The sequence below is a fragment of the Lynx rufus genome, unplaced genomic scaffold, assembly GCF_022079265.1.
Source record: "Lynx rufus isolate CCGP_SWC_20201006 ecotype Redwood Valley unplaced genomic scaffold, mLynRuf1.p SCAF_43, whole genome shotgun sequence".
NCBI lineage: Eukaryota > Metazoa > Chordata > Mammalia > Carnivora > Felidae > Lynx > Lynx rufus.
Genome location: NW_025814860.1, coordinates 61,618 through 77,666, shown reverse-complemented (window position 1 = coordinate 77,666; position 16,049 = coordinate 61,618). Strand labels below are relative to the sequence as shown.

Genomic DNA, 16,049 nt, shown 5'->3' with positions numbered 1-16,049 from the left:
TAAATGTCATTCGTAACATCTGAGGTGACCAGGATGCAGATGAGCGAGATTTAGAGGACCTGTCCCCCACCTGTTGGGGAGGGTGGATCTGCTGTGGGTACCTGAGGCTCCCCCAAGCCTCCACCTCCTGCGTGCAGCAGCCACACCACCAGAGGGATCTGCTTGAGCCTGACCCTGACCTCCCCTCAGCTGGGTGGACCACTGAGGCACGTGCCCTGCAGCAATAGCTTTTGTTTTTTCTCAAAATGTCAGAACGAACCACTGGGTCAGGAGTGTCCCCCAAATGCTCTTGAACTAGAACTATGGCGCACAGAGGTGCCGACTCAGTGGTGGCTTTTCTGGGTGCTGTGTGTGTGTGTGTGTGTGTGTGTGTGTGTGTGTGTGTCCCCATGTCCGTGGGAGCTGTCTTCTTGCTACTGTAAGAGAATTCTGACCGCCCTGGGCGGGGCATGGTTGGAATGCAGAGACCCCGCCATTGGGATCGCAGACCTTTCCTGTCAACTGTGTGCCCCTGGGCATGTGTGAGCCTCGGCTTCCTCATGTGTAAGCTGGGGCAGCAATACCTACCTCACAGGGGTGTTGTGAGGATTAAATGTGATAAGGACAGTGGCAGCCTAGCGATGTGTATATCTGACTGTGTGCCACCTTGTCTGTGGCCCACTGTCAAGACACAACTTGGATGGACCTGCTTCCCTGTCGTCTCCCAGCCTGTACCCGTAGAAGGCCACCACTCCAGTGCGGACCTAATGCCGCCTGCCCATGCTGACGTGAGCCTTTTCCTGTCCCCTCTGACCTCGGGGAGAATCTCCTTTGAGACCGGAGTGCGGTCCGCCTCCTCTGCCTGGGCACGAAAACGGGCTGCTGCCAGTTGGGGGGCTGCCCTGAGCTCCCACCCTTTCCAGCCCCTGGCTGCATGGGTCCCCCAGCTCCCTTCCTGCAGCATCTCCCTCTTCCAACTGTGCAAGGGATACCTCCCCATCTTTAAGCAACCCCCTTGATCCCAGTTTGTCATCCCTCCAGCTCCCTGAGATTTCCCAGTCCCTGCAGGGCTCGCTTTCCTACTTCTTACCCCCAATTATATTGGTCCTGCTGTCTTCATCACTCCTTCCAGCTAGCATCTATCCCCACTCTCCCACCTAGCATGTATCCCCCCTCCTCCCAGCTAGCATCTATCTCCCCATTCACACACACCCCAACTAGCATCTACCCCCCTCCTCCCACCTAGCATCTATCCCCCCTCCCAACTAGCATCTATCCCTCCTCCTCCCACCTAGCATCTATCCCCCCCAGCTAGCATCTATCTCCTGACACACACACCCCAGCTAGCATCTATCCCCCCTCCTCCCAGCTAGCATCTTGCCCCCCATTCCACCTAGCATCTATCCCCCCTCCTCCCACCTAGCATCTACTCCCCCTCCTCCCACCTAACATCTACTCCCCCTCCTCCCACCTAGCATCTATCCCCCCCAGCTAGCATCTATCTCCTGACACACACACACCCCAGCTAGCATCTACCTCCCCTCCTCTCACCTAGCATCTCTTGCCCCCTCCTCCCAGCTAGCATCTCTCGCCCCCTCCTCCCAGCTAGCATCTACCCCCCTTCCTCCCAGCTAGCATCTATCCCCCCCTCCTCCAGCTAGCATCTATCCCCCCACACACACCCCAGCTAGCATGTATCCCCACCTCCTCCCAGCTAGCATCTGTCCACATACACACACACACACACCCAGCTAGCATCTATTCCCCCCCCCACACACACACACCCCAGCTAGCATGTATCCCCACCTCCTCCCAGCTAGCATCTGTCCACATACACACACACACACACACACACCCAGCTAGCATCTATCCCCCCCCCCACACACACACACCCCAGCTATCCTGAGTCACTGAGGGTCCTCCATCCTGGAACTGCTTCCCGTTGCTTCTATGACATCTGAAGCTCCACTCCTCCATCCCTCTGGATTCTAGCTCCCCTTGCACCACCCATCCTTCACCTGTCCCTGTCTAAACACACCTGCCCCACACTGGACCTTCTTGCCCAGACCTGCTGTTCACGGGCCACAATCCCAGCTCTCCTGGACTTTCAGGAGCCTATGCTCAGGTACCTACCTGATGCCACCTCCGAATGTCATCATATCACCAGCATGTCCAAAAGTGCACACTCCCTCCTCCCTAGCTCTGCCCCTAACACGCGTTATTCTCACCTCTAGCGACTGTTACCCCAGTAAACTGGGTCACTCGACGTCCCCTGCCCTGTGCTAGGTGGCCTGGGGTCCGCAAGGCAGCTCGGCCCCGCTTTAGAGCACCTTCAATAAGGACAGGCAAAGTCTACCGTAAGTGACCACAGGTGCCACAGTCTGTCTACCCATTCAAACCACAAGTCTGCGTATCACGTGAGGACCCTCTGCTGCCCCGGGGCCCTGCTCCGAATGGGAATGGCTGCGCGCCCGGCGGGGGCGGGGCTTGCGCTCTGGGCTTGGGATTGGGTAGTCCGGCCGGAAGGGGGCGGTCTTCTAGCCCGGAAAGGCCCGGACTTCCTGGAGGCGGCAAATCCGGAGGAGCCGTTGTCGCCTTCATGCTGCCCGCGGACTGCTCGCGCCGGTGAGACCCGCGCGCAGGGAGGGAGCGGGGCGGGAGGGGGCGCGGCGCGAGGCCGGCCGGGGTGCTAAGCCGCCGGTGCGCCCCTCCCAGGCTGGTGGCCGAGCTGCGGGACGCCCTGGACGCCTGCGCTGAGCGACAGAGGCAGCTGGAGCGGAGCCTGCGCGTCTCCCGCCGGCTGCTGCGGACCTGGTACGCGGACCCCGAGACCGCCCGGCCAGGCCTCCCTCGGGTCCTGGGAACCCCCCTCGGAGCCCCCGGACTGGGGGACCGCCGCAAAGCCAGGCGGCCCCTTTGGGGTCCCTTGCGCCTGAACCCTGCCTCTTGGCCGTGCCACGACTGTACTGTGAAACTTCGCAGGGAACCAGCCGAGACCCCGGCTCCGCAGCCAACCCCAGCGCCAGAAACCAGTGGAGAGGCCCCGTCTCCGGGTAAACTTCCAGCACCCACCTTCTCCTGGTGCCACTCCTGCTCTGTTTTCCGGACAAGCAGTGGTGAGTGACCACTGCACGCATGGGTCTTTGGTTTTTGCAGAATCCACACCCAGCCCTCAAGACCTCAAGGAGCTGGAGCTTCTGACCCAGGCACTGGAGAAGGCTGTACGGGTGAGAAAAGGCATCTCTAAGACTGGAGAAAGACACAAGGCCCTCAGCCTGAAGTCTGGGTCCGCTGCCACTTCTGCCACCACAGCCTCTGCCCCGTCCCGGGCCTCCGGCCAGGCTAGCTGTCGAGTCTCAGAGACAAAACCCCCCAGGGGCATCCAGCAGACTGCGGTGCCTGCTAGGGGCCTCCCTGAGTGCAGGCTCCTGTCAGTGGGGGATCGCACCCGTATGGGGAGAGGATCCCGAGCCGCCAAGCCTGGACCAGGCCCCAGGGACCAACAGATACCCCCATCGGCTGCTCTTCAAGCCCCAGAAGCTTTCACACTGAAGGAGAAGGGGTAGGTTTCCCAGACTCTTCCTGGAGGAACTGTTGTCTCTTCTAGATCAGACCCTGGCCAGCAGCAGGAGTCTGGGATGTGGGGTGACAGGGAGGACAGGGCATTGAGCCCGATGCGGGCCAGGGGAGCCTCCAGGGTGCCATCCCATGAGACCCATGCCCCAAAGCTGGCAGAGTGCAACATCACTAGGGCCTGTCCAGTAACCTGTTCTCTCATCCATATAGCCCAGGGGCTCCAAATGGGCTCTGCTCCTGGTTCCCTCTCTTCTCTCTGCCAGGGCAGACGTGGACTGCTGGCTCCCAAGCCACTCTGGAAGCCCTGTTCGGGGCTTGAGGGGGGCAGCCCCCAGAGTGCGGCTTCTCTGAGCACTGGCTTCCCTGACAGGATCCTGCTGCGGCTACCCATGGCCTACAGGAAAGCGGCTTCCCGGAACTCCCGGTAAGGCTGAGTGTCAGCTGGGTGGGGCTGGTAGGGGACACCAGGGAAGTGTGCACAGCGGGGAGGCCGAGGCTTCCCAGCAGCGCAGGGCCTCCTCGGTAAGACTTTTCCAGCAGGCCTCTCTGCTTTGTTGGCTGGTGGGACACTTTCCGAGATCAGCTAGGACCGCCCTCATGACCTTAGACTCTGCCGGCTTTGAAGCTAAGAGACCCCGGGTCCCCGTTTGTCTTCTCTGCAGAGCAGAGAATGATGGTATCAGCTTCAGAGAGGTGTTGTGGGGGTTCAACACGGCACACGGCAGTGCCTTTCAAGTGTGTGCTGTGCCTGCACCCCAAGTTCTTTACCACTGTCCCAGGGAGGCTCCGGTACCAGTCGCTGCCAGCCCCTCTCCCCTTTTTCCTTGAACTTTCTCTGGGTATTTCCCAGAGTACGTAGGCTCTGTCGTCTCTTCGTGGACAGTGTCCTCTCAGTTTTCCAAGGCCTCCGGAGGTCCTTCCTGGCTTTGAGCAGAGCCAGACACCCCTACCTGGGGCCCCTCCCTGGCCCTTCCCTGCCTCCTGAGGCCCAGCTGGATGGCATAACTGCGTCCCTCTCTGGTTCCCGGGTGCCTGTGTGTCCATCCCAGCCTGTGGGCCCAGCTCAGCTCTACACAGACCAGTGACTCCGTGGATGCCGCTGCCACCGCCAAAACCCAGTTCCTCCAGAAAATGCAGATGACTGTATTCTTGCTGGGCTTGTGGGACCCTCCACGGTGGGGGTGGGGGGTGGGGGGTGGTCCTGGCTCTGAGCCTGGTGAGTTTCAGGAGCCACTCCAGGAAGGGCCAGAGCCATTCTGGGGCCCTGTCCTTGGTAGGAGGGGAAGGGGGGAACCTGGCCACAGAGCAGTTTCCCTGACCCGTGTCCAGTCCGGCGGGCCCGGCTCTGGGCTCAGTGCTACAGCAATGGAGGCCGAGGTGGGGCTCCTGCGGACGGCCTGTTCGCTGCTGAGACGGCGAATGGAGGAAGTGCTCTCGGCAGGTCAGTGGGCCCTGCTGCGTGTCTTGGGCCGGGGAGGGCTTGGGACTGGCGTGGACCTGACCTATGCTCTCCCTTGACTTTTGCATAGACCCTGCTGACTGCATGCAGGAGTACCGCTGCCTGCTTACCCTGGAGGGGCTGCAGGCCATCACGGAGCAGTGTCTCCACAGGCTGCAGGAGCTGCGTGCAGGTGAGACCCCCTCCCCACCGACACACACACCCCTCAGTATGTGCTGAAGTCTTGTCAGTGGTCGAAGTCCTGGAGCCAAAAGGCAGCATTAACAGCTGCTCAGGAGCAAGGACACTCAGGGCAGGTCCTTTCTGGAGCCCCCCCCCCACCCCCCCACTGAACTGTCCCACGGGACCAGCCAGAACTGCCCCCCCCCCCCCCGCCCTTCCCCTGACGGGCCCTGGCTCTGCGAACAGTCGGCTTATTTTCCTAGTCACTGAGGGTGGCGTGCGAGAAGCAGAGACATACCGGCCCCTGGCTTGCTTCGTGTCACTAGAGATGATTTTTCACGGATAACGAGGCTTCGTCTAGGAGGCAAACCTTTGACTTTGCACTGCCCCCACCAAAGGCAGATGGGGAGGAGGTCCCTGGCTGCCACCCCATGAGTCCACCTCCCCCTGACTTCACAGCAGTGGTGGGACAGCAGCTGGGGCCGTGGCCTGTGGGGAGACGCCCCGGAGCCTCACTGCCCTGCGGAGGAGGAACAGACCCTATCTGGAGCCCCCAGCTTCTTCTCTACTCCAGCACCCAGGAGTTGCAGACTCTAGAGGCCCTGAGGCTGCGGGTGGCCATGCTAGACCAGCAGATCCACCTGGAAAAGGTACTTCCGGAGTAGGGGCGTGGAGACTGGGCGACGGGGGAGCCGTGGGCTTTGGTCCATCTGAAGATGGGGCTTCTGGGCTTGTGTGCATGCTGACACAGCATTGGCCCAGGGGCAGAGCTTTAGAAGGTGGGAGGGGCTGGAACACATGCCTGAAGCCCGCCCTGGAATTGCCTCAATTCAGGGCCTTCTGTGAGCCCTCCCGGGACAGGGCCCGGGCCCTCCTGAGATCTTAACTCTTCGTTACCCCTCAGGTCCTGATGGCGGAACTCCTCCCCCTGGTGGGCACACAGGGGCCACACTGGCTAGCGCTTTGCCGAGCTGTGCACAGCCTGCTTTGCGAGGGAGGGGAGCGCTTCCTCACCGTCCTTCGAGATGAACCTGCCGACTGAACCTTTCCCGTGGCCGGCTGCCACCCCCGAGCCCCGTTCCCAGGCCTCGGGACCCTGGCATGAGGGTGACCTTGTTCGGACACTGAGACTCTTGGGAGACCACTCCCTGCCCCCCACTAGTTAACAGGGACTGAGAGGATTTCCAATGCAGAGAATGGTGTACCCACCCTGGTAAACCAGCTTTCCCAGGTGGGTTGAGGACAGTCCCCTGGCTCTTCCTGAGGAACCCAGGGCCCTTCTCACAGCAGCTAAAGCGAGTAGTCAGACCTCCGCTTGGCTTCGCCTTCCCCAGGCTGAGACCGGAGGCCTTTCTGGGGCTTTTTGTAGTACTTCGGTTTCTTCTCGCTTTAGATCTATAAGCCACTTGTGTGACATTAACACTACTTTAGCAAGTACGTATACTGAAATCACACTAAGATGGGACTTGATGCGTGTTTTTGCTCACCGAGACGCATCAGGTGTATTCACTGAGAACACGTACTGAAGGGAGGGAAAGGCCATTGAAGGCGAGCAGGACTGGGGACTTCTGCCAGCATTGGCCCCAGCACACCTGAAACCCCTCCCTCCAATCCCCTAGACTGTACTGGGCTCATGGGAAAACACAAAAGCCACAAGCCTATATCAGAGTGGGTGGGCACCGCGTGGTATCTGTGCTCACCAACCCCACAGCTGTTGCTGTGGCCAGCGTGGGCACCCTCCCCCCTGCCTCCCCTGCTGAAGGAATCCTTGCTTTGTGGAACAAAAAACAACTTACAGGTCAAGGTCACGACCTCTGGGTTTAAACCAGTCACAGGGTTGGGCTTACTCTTAATTGCTGCTGTGGGACTTTTAGCAAGATTCTCAAGGGCCCAGTGTTGTCCTCACTGTCATTCTGGGGTTAGTTGTTGGGAGAGGTAATTGAAGAGACGTGACCACCCGTTGACCCGTGAGCTGGATCTGGGCAGCGGGAGGCTCCTCGCCCCCTCCCCTGTCCTCGGAATGTGGGTTCCACTTGCCTCGTCACTCCCAGGGGCTGCTCCGAGGACACAGCCTTGAGGTAGTGATGTGATACTTTAAACACCTGCACGGGGTACACGGCTGAGCCCGCTGAGGGCCTCCCGCGACCTCAGCCTCTAAGCTCTGGCGGGCGGGTGCCGCAGCCCAGGACACGTCTTGTAGGTAAGGCCCGTTTGCTTGTTGACCCCGCCACCCGCCCGGCTGGAGTGGCCTGCCTCCTTCTTCAGTCTCTCCCTGCCCTCTGCACGTGGGGGCCAGTTTCAGATGACCCCCGGGTGCTCCCAAGGAGCCCGCGCACCCACAGCAGTGGTTATTACCGCTAGGTCGGGGGTGAGGACAGATTACACAGTGCTGGGCCCTGGTGAGGCCTGGGAGTCTGGTGTTCTTTAAGCTTTTACTGAGGGTGCCTGGGTGGGTCAGTCGGTTGAGCATCTGACTTTGGTTCAGGTCACGATCTCATCATTTGTGAGTTCAAGGCCAGTATCTGGCTCTCTGCTGTCAGCATGGAGCCAGCTTCAGAGCCTCTGTCCGCCTCTCTGCACCTCCCCCGCTCATCTTCTCTGTCTCTCAAAAATAAGCATTATATTAAACAAAAACCATTACTGATCACCTGTGCAGAGCACGATCCTCAGAGCTGGGGCATTGGCCCTTTGTGTGGACAGCGATGAGCAATTAGGGAATAAAACCAGCCTCTGTCCCAGGGGATCCAGACCCAGGAAACCCCTGGAGAAGCCCTGGTTTCCTGAGAGCCGATGAGGGGTAGTAGGTATGGGGGAAGGACTGAGTGATGTTGAAGCAGCCTGGAGATAGCTCTGGGCCGCAGCAGGAAGTCCTTCTTATAAAAGCCCCCACAGTCCCACAGGCCAGAAACCTTGAACATGGAATCCCAGGTTTTGTGGCCTGCTGGGAACCAGATGATAGACCAATGTAGGAAACCTAAACCACTCCTCATTGTACTGAGGGGCCTCTAGGGACTGGAATAGCAATGTCCACTGCCCAGGGCAGGAACAGAGAAGGGAAGCCAAGAGATAGGGAGCCTGGGGACAGCCACCCCCCTCTCCTGACCACTGTCATCACTGTCTCCAGAGCTCATGCCCAGTTACTCTGATCTTGAGGAACCTTTCATATCCAGGGTGAGTCCCACCACCACCCTGTCACTGGCCACCCGAAAATTAGTTTCCATAACCAGTGGCCTCCACCAAAATTATTTAATCCACCAGTTCACTTGGTTTATTATGCACCTTCCCTACTGGACCTTTGCCCCATGAGGTCAGGGGTGCAGTCCACCTCGATCCCTGGCCAGGCCCAGATGGGTGCCCAAAGGTTGTGGACTCGATGACCCACCTATCAGGACCAGTCCTGGTGATGTCTTTGTGGAGGGCTGTCCTGCCCGCACTTGGGCAGGGAGGTGACCCCCGTAGCGTCTGGAAGGACGAGAGCAAAGGTCTGGGTAGGCGCCCCCTCTAGATTGCACCCGCCCACCCAGATTCAAAGCCAAGCCAGGAGGCGGCAGCGAACTCCTCTCCTCGGCGTCCCGGTGGCGTCACCGCATCCCGGGCCAATCCGCACTGACGTGGCGGTCGAGGACGGGAGTGGGGTCTGCGCGGGCTCCCACACCCACCCTGAACGCGGCCCCCGCATCGGCGGCATGAGCGCACCCGAGCCCCCACCCGCGGCCCCTGCCGAGCCCCTCGCGTCCCCCGAACCCCCCGGGGCCCTGCGAGCGCTGCTTTTGGCCACCGGCGGTGTGGGGGGCTCCTGGCCGCGCTGCGTCCTGCCGTTCGGCGTTGTGGCCCTGGTGACCGGCGCCGCTGCCACAGCCATCACCTTCTCGCTGCGCGGACCTCGCCTGGACCCGGAGCAGGGCGTGGCGCTGGCCGCGCTGGGCGCGGGCCTCGGGCTCCTGGCCGCCGCCTTCCTGTGCTGGCACGCTCGGCGGCGGCGGCGGGCCGGGCGCGCGGGGCAGCGGGAGCCGGGGACGTCCTGAGCCCGCGCGGGCGGCCCCCTCCCCAGCGAAGTCACCGCGAGCCGGGCGCCTCCTCCCTCCGGACCTCGCCACGGCTGGGTGCGCGCAGCGCAGCGCGCGGGTGGCGGGTCGCGGAGGCCCCCTCCTTCGACCGTTTCTTCCCGAGCCCTTAGGAGGCCAAGGGCGTGCGGGCTACCAGACATTTCCCTGTGCTCTCCCCTCTCGCCTCTCCCCCCTCCTCCCAATGTTGCTTTTCAGTGTTCTGCTTGGCGTGCAGAGCGGGTGGCGACCACAGAGAGAGCCTGCGTGGCACGGGGGCCCTGCCGGGGATGCAGGGTGCAAGAAGGCCACGGACTTGGCGGGGGCCGCCCTCCCGGGTCGAGGCGCAGCGTGCCGTACGCCCCTCCCCCTGCTGTCTGTCCTCACTGCTGGGTTGGAAGCCCCTCTCGGCATAATAGACGCTCAATAAATGTTTGTGCCATGTGTGAACGAGTTGTGGCTTGCAAAGGTCTGGAGGGGACAGTAGGTCCTGGGCTAGGCCGGGAGTGTTAGATCAGTTGGCCTTTTAAGGGAAAGACCCCAGCCCCCTGAGGCCTGGGACGTCTGGCCCCCTGGGCCCCTTCTCTCCCAGATGGGTTCCCCGCCTGCCCCAAAGCCAGCAGCTGTCACTCCGACGGGGGGGGGCGGGGGGACCGTGCGGTGGGGATGGGAGGACTGTAGTGGCCTGAGAAGATGCAGGGGGGGGCAGGGAGGCGGAGCTTCTTCTAAGGTGCCAGAATGGGGCAGGACCGGCTGAGAAGGTGTGACAGGCTGGGGACAGGTCGGCCAGCCCTCCGGAGCCATGAGCCTGCACTGGGGGCTGGGCTTAACTCTCATCAGGCCATCTGCCAGGGCCATCCTAGGGGCCAGAAGAGAATTTGTGCGGGGGGGGGGGGGGTGGTCATTGCAGGGAAGAGGTGGGGCTGCCTGCAGCCTCCTCCCCAGGGAGCTGGTGGTACCGCCGCCCTCTGGGCCCGCAACTCCCGGCTTGCTAACAGGGATGAACACTGGCAGCAGGCTGAGCCCTGGGGGCCTCTTTCCACCCACACCAGAAACCACCAGATGTTCTGCAGCCCCTCGCCCGACTCAGGAGGAAGCTGGGCTGCAGACAAAGCCTGCACAGGCTGGCCCGGAGCTGGAGGGGAGCCTGCTCCCTGATTTCCTTTCTTCCCTCCTGCCAGGAGTCTTGAAGCGCACTCAGCCAGGGGCTCCCTGGAAGCTTGTCTCAGGCTCTGTGGAACCTGCATGTTGGGCCTGGGCACGTCTCCCCACCGTGGCCAGCTAGTCACCAGAAGGTTCTATTGCAGCCTCTACTCTCTTGCCAGGGCTCTGCTCATCCCAGGCTGAGTCGGACGCTGATGACCTGAAGGGATGTTGAAGGGGGTGGTTGGGAAGGTGCCAGTTCCAAATGTCACTCATTCTGGAGCAGGATGTGCTGTCAGCTCCCTTATTCGCGCACCTATCTGTTGTTGAGGGGCGCGTTTTTTTATCGGGAAGTTGAGGTGAGGTACCGTGGCACCTGTTCTGTGGGGCAGAGGGGAACCGCAGACTCCCTGCGGCTGCCAAAGGTGAAGGGAGAGAGGCCAGCAGCCCCTCTGGCTCAATCCTTCCCAAGTCTCCTGTGATCTCATCAGCCCCTCCACCAACCGCCCCCCCCCCCCCCGCATTTGTGCTGGAGGGTGCCTGTCACTTCAGGTGCCCCATCACCCTGTCTTCATGCTGCTCCCTCCTCTTCTCCTTTGGTTTCCCAGGGGAGGTCCCAGCGTCCTCCTGTCCCTCCCCTCCCGAAGAACACGAAGGTTCTGCCTCCCCCTACCCTCTCCTTGTGGGTGCTCGCAGTCTCTCTAGCCTGGCTGCAAGTGAGGCTCTGCACACACAGACGCATCTGCACGGCGTCCTCGTCCTCCGCCAGCTGCAGGGCCTGGCCAGAGGTGAGCCTCCCATCTGAACCTTCAGGACTCAGACTTTCTCTCAGGTCACACATGTCCCTGTGTTCCCTGGCCCCCGTGCACGCAGCTGCCCCTTCCTGGGATGCTTGGCCCTGTCCATCAAAGACCTAACAGGGGAAGTGGTCTCTATCCAGAGCAATCCCTGGTCTCTCTTGGTTGGGTCACTGTCAGCTGCAGCTGCCCTTTCCCCACCTGGTGACCAGGCTGCCCAGCTGGGCTCCCGCTTCAGGTTCTCTACCCAGACCTGCTGGGAAGTGGGCCAGGCTCAGGGGTTCTGATGCCGAGCTGTCTGTGACCAAGCCCTCCCCATGGACCAGACTCCACTCCCTACCCTGCACAGGGGTCCTCAACTGCTGACCAAGCCCCTGAACCCCAAGGAACCCTATTACCTAGTGGGCTCCCCGGCCCCCACACACGGCTTCCCTTTCTCCCTGCCAGCTCTGGGGGCTGGACCCATCATGGCGAGGCAATCAGACAGAGACCCAGAGATGCTTTGGGACAAGAGTTTGGCCTGATCTGGGGGCTGGGGGTAGAGGGGGTATGCCAATTTCATCATTTAGGTAAGCTCAGGTCAGACGGGGAGGATGCATCCTTCCTGAACATAAAGCAGGAGAGACTCCAGTCTGTAGAGGCCCTGGCTGCCAATACCTAGGTAGCTCATCAAACCTCCCCAATGGCTCAGCAAAGTTGAGTAACAGGCATCTGTCCAGTGAAAACACTCCGTCTCAGGTTAAGGAACCTGAACCACAGGACTAGAAGTCGGAGCAGCTTGGATTCAAAATCAGACCTGGTCCCAAAGGTGCGGTTTTTTTCTGCTCGTGCACACCACTGCCTTGGGCACATCCCATAACCACCAGTTCTGCTTGGCTCCTCCAGCCCTGAGTGTTCCCTGTAGGGACCCAGGGGAGCATCGGGGCACCAGCCTTCAGATCCGGAGCCCAGTCTGCCAGATGGGCCTGAGGGAGGAGGCGGCCAGACCCCCGCCCAGCACGTGGCACAGCCCCAGGAGCAGTCAGGGCCTGGATGCAGGCCGGGGACCCTGCTGGGTGGTCCCCCACGGGCTGCGTGGCTGAGCCGCCCCCTCCAGACCCCTCCCGCCAGCCGCATTCCTGGCTCCCCGGCCCCTCCCCCGGCTCGCGGGCCTCCCAGCCCCCTCCCCCGCTGGCCCCGCCAGTGTCTGAATCTGCTTCTGATTCCGGCTCTGCCGACGAGGCCCCCTCCCCTCTCCTCCCTCCTTCCCGGCCCGAGCAGCCCCGCCCCCGGCCGGGCCCAGGCTCGCGCCTACTGCGCCCCCCACCCCCTCCTGGCACAGCTCGCCGGTCGTCGCTACAGCCGGGAGGAGGCGGCGGCCGGGGCGCCCCAGGCCCCGCCCGCCCTCGGCCCTTCCTGGGAGGCCGGGAGACCTGCTCGACCCGGCCCTCTGTGGGTGAGTGCAACGGCGGGCGACGGGTGGGGCCTCCGCGGGCGGAGGCGCCGGGAGCGGGGGCGACTCCTGTCATCGCTCCAGGCCCAGCGGGAGGACGCGCCAGCATCCCCGCTGTTGCGCTTGGCCCGGGGCGTGCCCGCGGCTGCTCCCACCTCTGGGCCTCGGCTGGGGCCGCCCGGGATTGCTTGGCATTGCGGGCCAGCGGGCAGAGCCTCGGACCCGGGCTCGCTCTCCGCCCCCCACCCCCACCCCGAGGGCAGCAGCGTGGGGCCCGGCGGGCCGGCGGATCTACCGCGACTCCGGCCATGCCCGGCTGGCCCTGGGGGCTGCTGCTGACCGCGGGCACGCTTTCGACCGCGCTGAGCCTGGGGCCGCCGGCGCCCGCCGACCCCTGCCATGACGAGGGGGGCGCGCCCCGCGGCTGCGTGCCGGGCCTGGTGAACGCCGCCTTGGGCCGCGAGGTACTGGCGTCCAGCACGTGTGGGCGGCCGGCCACGCGGGCCTGTGATGCCTCCGACCCGAGGCGGGCACACCCGGCCGCCCTCCTGACCTCCGCAGGGAGCACCACAAGCCCTGTGTGCTGGCGTTCGGACTCACTGACGCAGGCGCCCTTCAACGTGACCCTCACAGTGCCCCTGGGCAAGGCTTTTGAGCTGGTGTTCGTGAGCTTGCGCTTCTGCTCTGCGCCCCCCGCCTCGGTGGCCCTGCTCAAGTCACAGGACCATGGCCGCAGCTGGGCCCCACTGGGTTTCTTCTCCTCCCGCTGTGGCCTGGACTATGGCCGCCTGCCTGTCCCTGCGGATGGCCCACCAGGCCCAGGGCCCGAAGCTCTGTGCTTCCCGGAGCCCCAGGCCCAGCCCGATGGTGGTGGCCTTCTGGCCTTCAGCGTGCAGGACGGAAGCCCACCAGGCCTGGATCTGGACAGCAGCCCAGTGCTCCAAGACTGGGTGACTGCCACAGACATTCGAATAGTGCTCACAAGGCCTGCCGTGCTGGGGGACACCAGGGACTCCGTGGCCATGGTCCCTTACTCTTACTCGGCGACTGAGCTCCAGGTGGGCGGGCGCTGCAAGTGCAATGGGCATGCCTCAAGGTGCCTGCTGGACACCCAGGGCCACCTAATCTGCGACTGCCAGCATGGCACCGAGGGCCCCGACTGCGGCCGCTGCAAGCCCTTCTACTGCGACAGGCCGTGGCAGCGGGCCACGGCCCGGGAAGCCCACGCCTGCCTTGGTGAGGCCTTGGAGGGCGGCCTGGGGACCCTGGACTGGGCCAGCCTGCCCCTGACCCATCCCTTCCTGCAGCTTGCTCCTGCAATGGCCACGCGCGCCGCTGCCGCTTCAACATGGAGCTGTACCGACTATCCGGCCGCCGCAGTGGCGGGGTCTGCCTCAACTGCCGGCACAACACGGCCGGCCGCCACTGCCACTACTGCCGGGAGGGCTTCTATCGAGACCCTGGCCGTGCCCTGAGTGACCGCCGCGCTTGCAGGGGTGAGCCTGCCGCCGGCTGCCTGCACGTCCTCACCCTCTGGGTTCCCACCTCCCCAGATGGGCTTCTGACCGTCCCATCTCTGTCCTCAGCATGTGACTGTCACCCTGTTGGTGCTGCTGGCAAAACCTGCAACCAGACCACAGGCCAGTGTCCCTGCAAGGATGGTGTCACGGGCCTCACCTGCAATCGCTGCGCCCCCGGCTTCCAGCAGAGCCGCTCTCCCGTGGCACCCTGCGTTAGTGAGTGACCCTGCCCTGCTTCCGCCACCTCAGCCGAAACCACACCAGTTCTCCACACCCCCCCTCCCCGCAGCTACCTGCTTGCCCCCAGAGCCCTACGAATCCTCCCCCTCAAATGCAGGCGGTTCTCTCACCCTGTCCGCAGAGACGCCTGTCCCTGGACCCACTGAGGAGAGCAGCTCTGTGGAACCCCAGGGTGAGTGGACAAAGAACAGGGGCCCAGATTGGCATGACTGTGGGGGAAGGGGGCTTGGGGTTCAACGAGGGGGAGGAGGAAAGGGCGGGGTAAGAAGGGAGGGATCTGTGCCAGCCTCCACACCCCCTCCAGACTGCGACGTGCACTGCAAACCAGCCCGCGGCAGCTACCGCATCAGCTTGAAGAAGTTCTGCAGGAAAGACTACGGTAGGCCTCCTGCCGTCACCTTCTCACCGTCCCTTGACCCTCCCTGGGCCTCCCACTGTCGCCGGCCCCGCCCCGTCACCCCCCCCCCCCGCCCCGGTCCCCTCTCTCTGCCCCCCTCCCCACACCGCGGGCGCCCAGGGCTCCTCCGCGCGGCCCGCCCCCTCCCGGCTCCGCCCCGCCTGACCCCGCCCCATCTCGCCCTCCCCCCGCCCCCCTCAGCGGTGCAGGTGGCGGTGGGCGCGCGCGGCGAGGCGCGCGGCTCGTGGACGCGCTTCCCGGTGGCCGTGCTTGCAGTGTTCCGGAGCGGCGAGGAGCGCGCGAGGCGAGGGAGCAGCGCGCTGTGGGTGCCGGCGCGGGACGCGGCCTGCGGCTGCCCGCGCCTGCTGCCCGGCCGCCGCTACCTGCTGCTGGGGGGCGGGCCGGGGACCGCGGTCGGGGGCCGGGGGCCCGGGCTCAGCGCTGCCCGCGGGAGCCTCGTGCTGCCCTGGCGCGATGCGTGGACGAGGCGCCTGCGGAGACTGCAGCGGCGCGAGCGGCGGGGGCGCTGCGGGACGGCCTGAGCCCGCAGCGCGGGCGGGGCGCTGCTTCCACGTTGAGGCGCACGTTCAGCCGGTGCATCTGCCTGCAGAGGAGTCTTTGCTGGCGTCGCGCGCGTCGCCATCTGGGCCCTCGCCCCGACCCTGCCCAGCGACTCCCTAGATGCCACGCGCCCATGCCTAAGAGGGGTGTGACCGATGTAGGGACACCCCGCGCCGACACACAGGGATGTGATAGCCCCAAAGAGCTGCTTCAGGGATCCACTGGGCAGTTGTCATCCCGACGGACTCCTTGCCTGCCATCCTCGCATTATCTTCCCCCTCCTACGGGCACTGTGATGGTCCAAGAGGCTGTGAACCCCCTGTGGGGCCGAACAACATTTCGAGGCTCTGAGAACACTCTAAGGGACGCTGTGACCCCCAGCCCCCCCCCCCCACACACACCCGTGATGTCGTGACCCCTCAGAGAGCATTTTCACCTTCCTAAAAAGCACTGTGACCCTCTCCCAACAGATATGAGCCCCTTTGTGATGCCAGGACCCATCTAAGGTCTGAGAACACCCCCAGGGCCGCGGTGGCTCCAACCCCCACGGACTCTGATCTTCAGGGAGTGGTCTGACTCCCCAGGAGGCACTGTGGCCATCACAGACGCCTGTGGACCCCCATGGGGCTCGGTGACACTGGCTCCCCCTCCCCCAGCCAGGACCCGCAGAGGGCGCTGTGACTCCTCCCCCAGCGAGGAAGGCAGCCTCTGGTCCGGGTCTGTCACGCCTGTCACCTCTG

The 16,049-nt window shown here is 63.5% G+C and overlaps 2 protein-coding genes across 2 annotated transcripts; both read left to right on the top strand.

The window, feature by feature from the left end:
* Window positions 1-2,578: 2,578 nt before the first annotated feature.
* On the top strand, window positions 2,579-7,683 carry TEDC2 (tubulin epsilon and delta complex 2). Its single transcript, XM_047097845.1, has 10 exons — window positions 2,579-2,604; window positions 2,695-2,793; window positions 2,962-3,032; window positions 3,136-3,541; window positions 3,926-3,979; window positions 4,605-4,698; window positions 4,885-4,996; window positions 5,085-5,186; window positions 5,636-5,826; window positions 6,081-7,683. Exons 1-10 carry the CDS (start codon window positions 2,579-2,581, stop codon window positions 6,216-6,218), a joined length of 1,293 nt encoding a protein of 430 aa, XP_046953801.1. The 3' UTR covers window positions 6,219-7,683.
* Window positions 7,684-12,899: 5,216 nt separating this feature from the next.
* Window positions 12,900-15,290, top strand: NTN3 (netrin 3). The gene is made up of 6 exons (XM_047097868.1): window positions 12,900-13,827; window positions 13,899-14,087; window positions 14,178-14,327; window positions 14,473-14,523; window positions 14,656-14,730; window positions 14,950-15,290. Exons 1-6 carry the CDS (start codon window positions 12,900-12,902, stop codon window positions 15,288-15,290), a joined length of 1,734 nt encoding a protein of 577 aa, XP_046953824.1.
* Window positions 15,291-16,049: the final 759 nt, after the last annotated feature.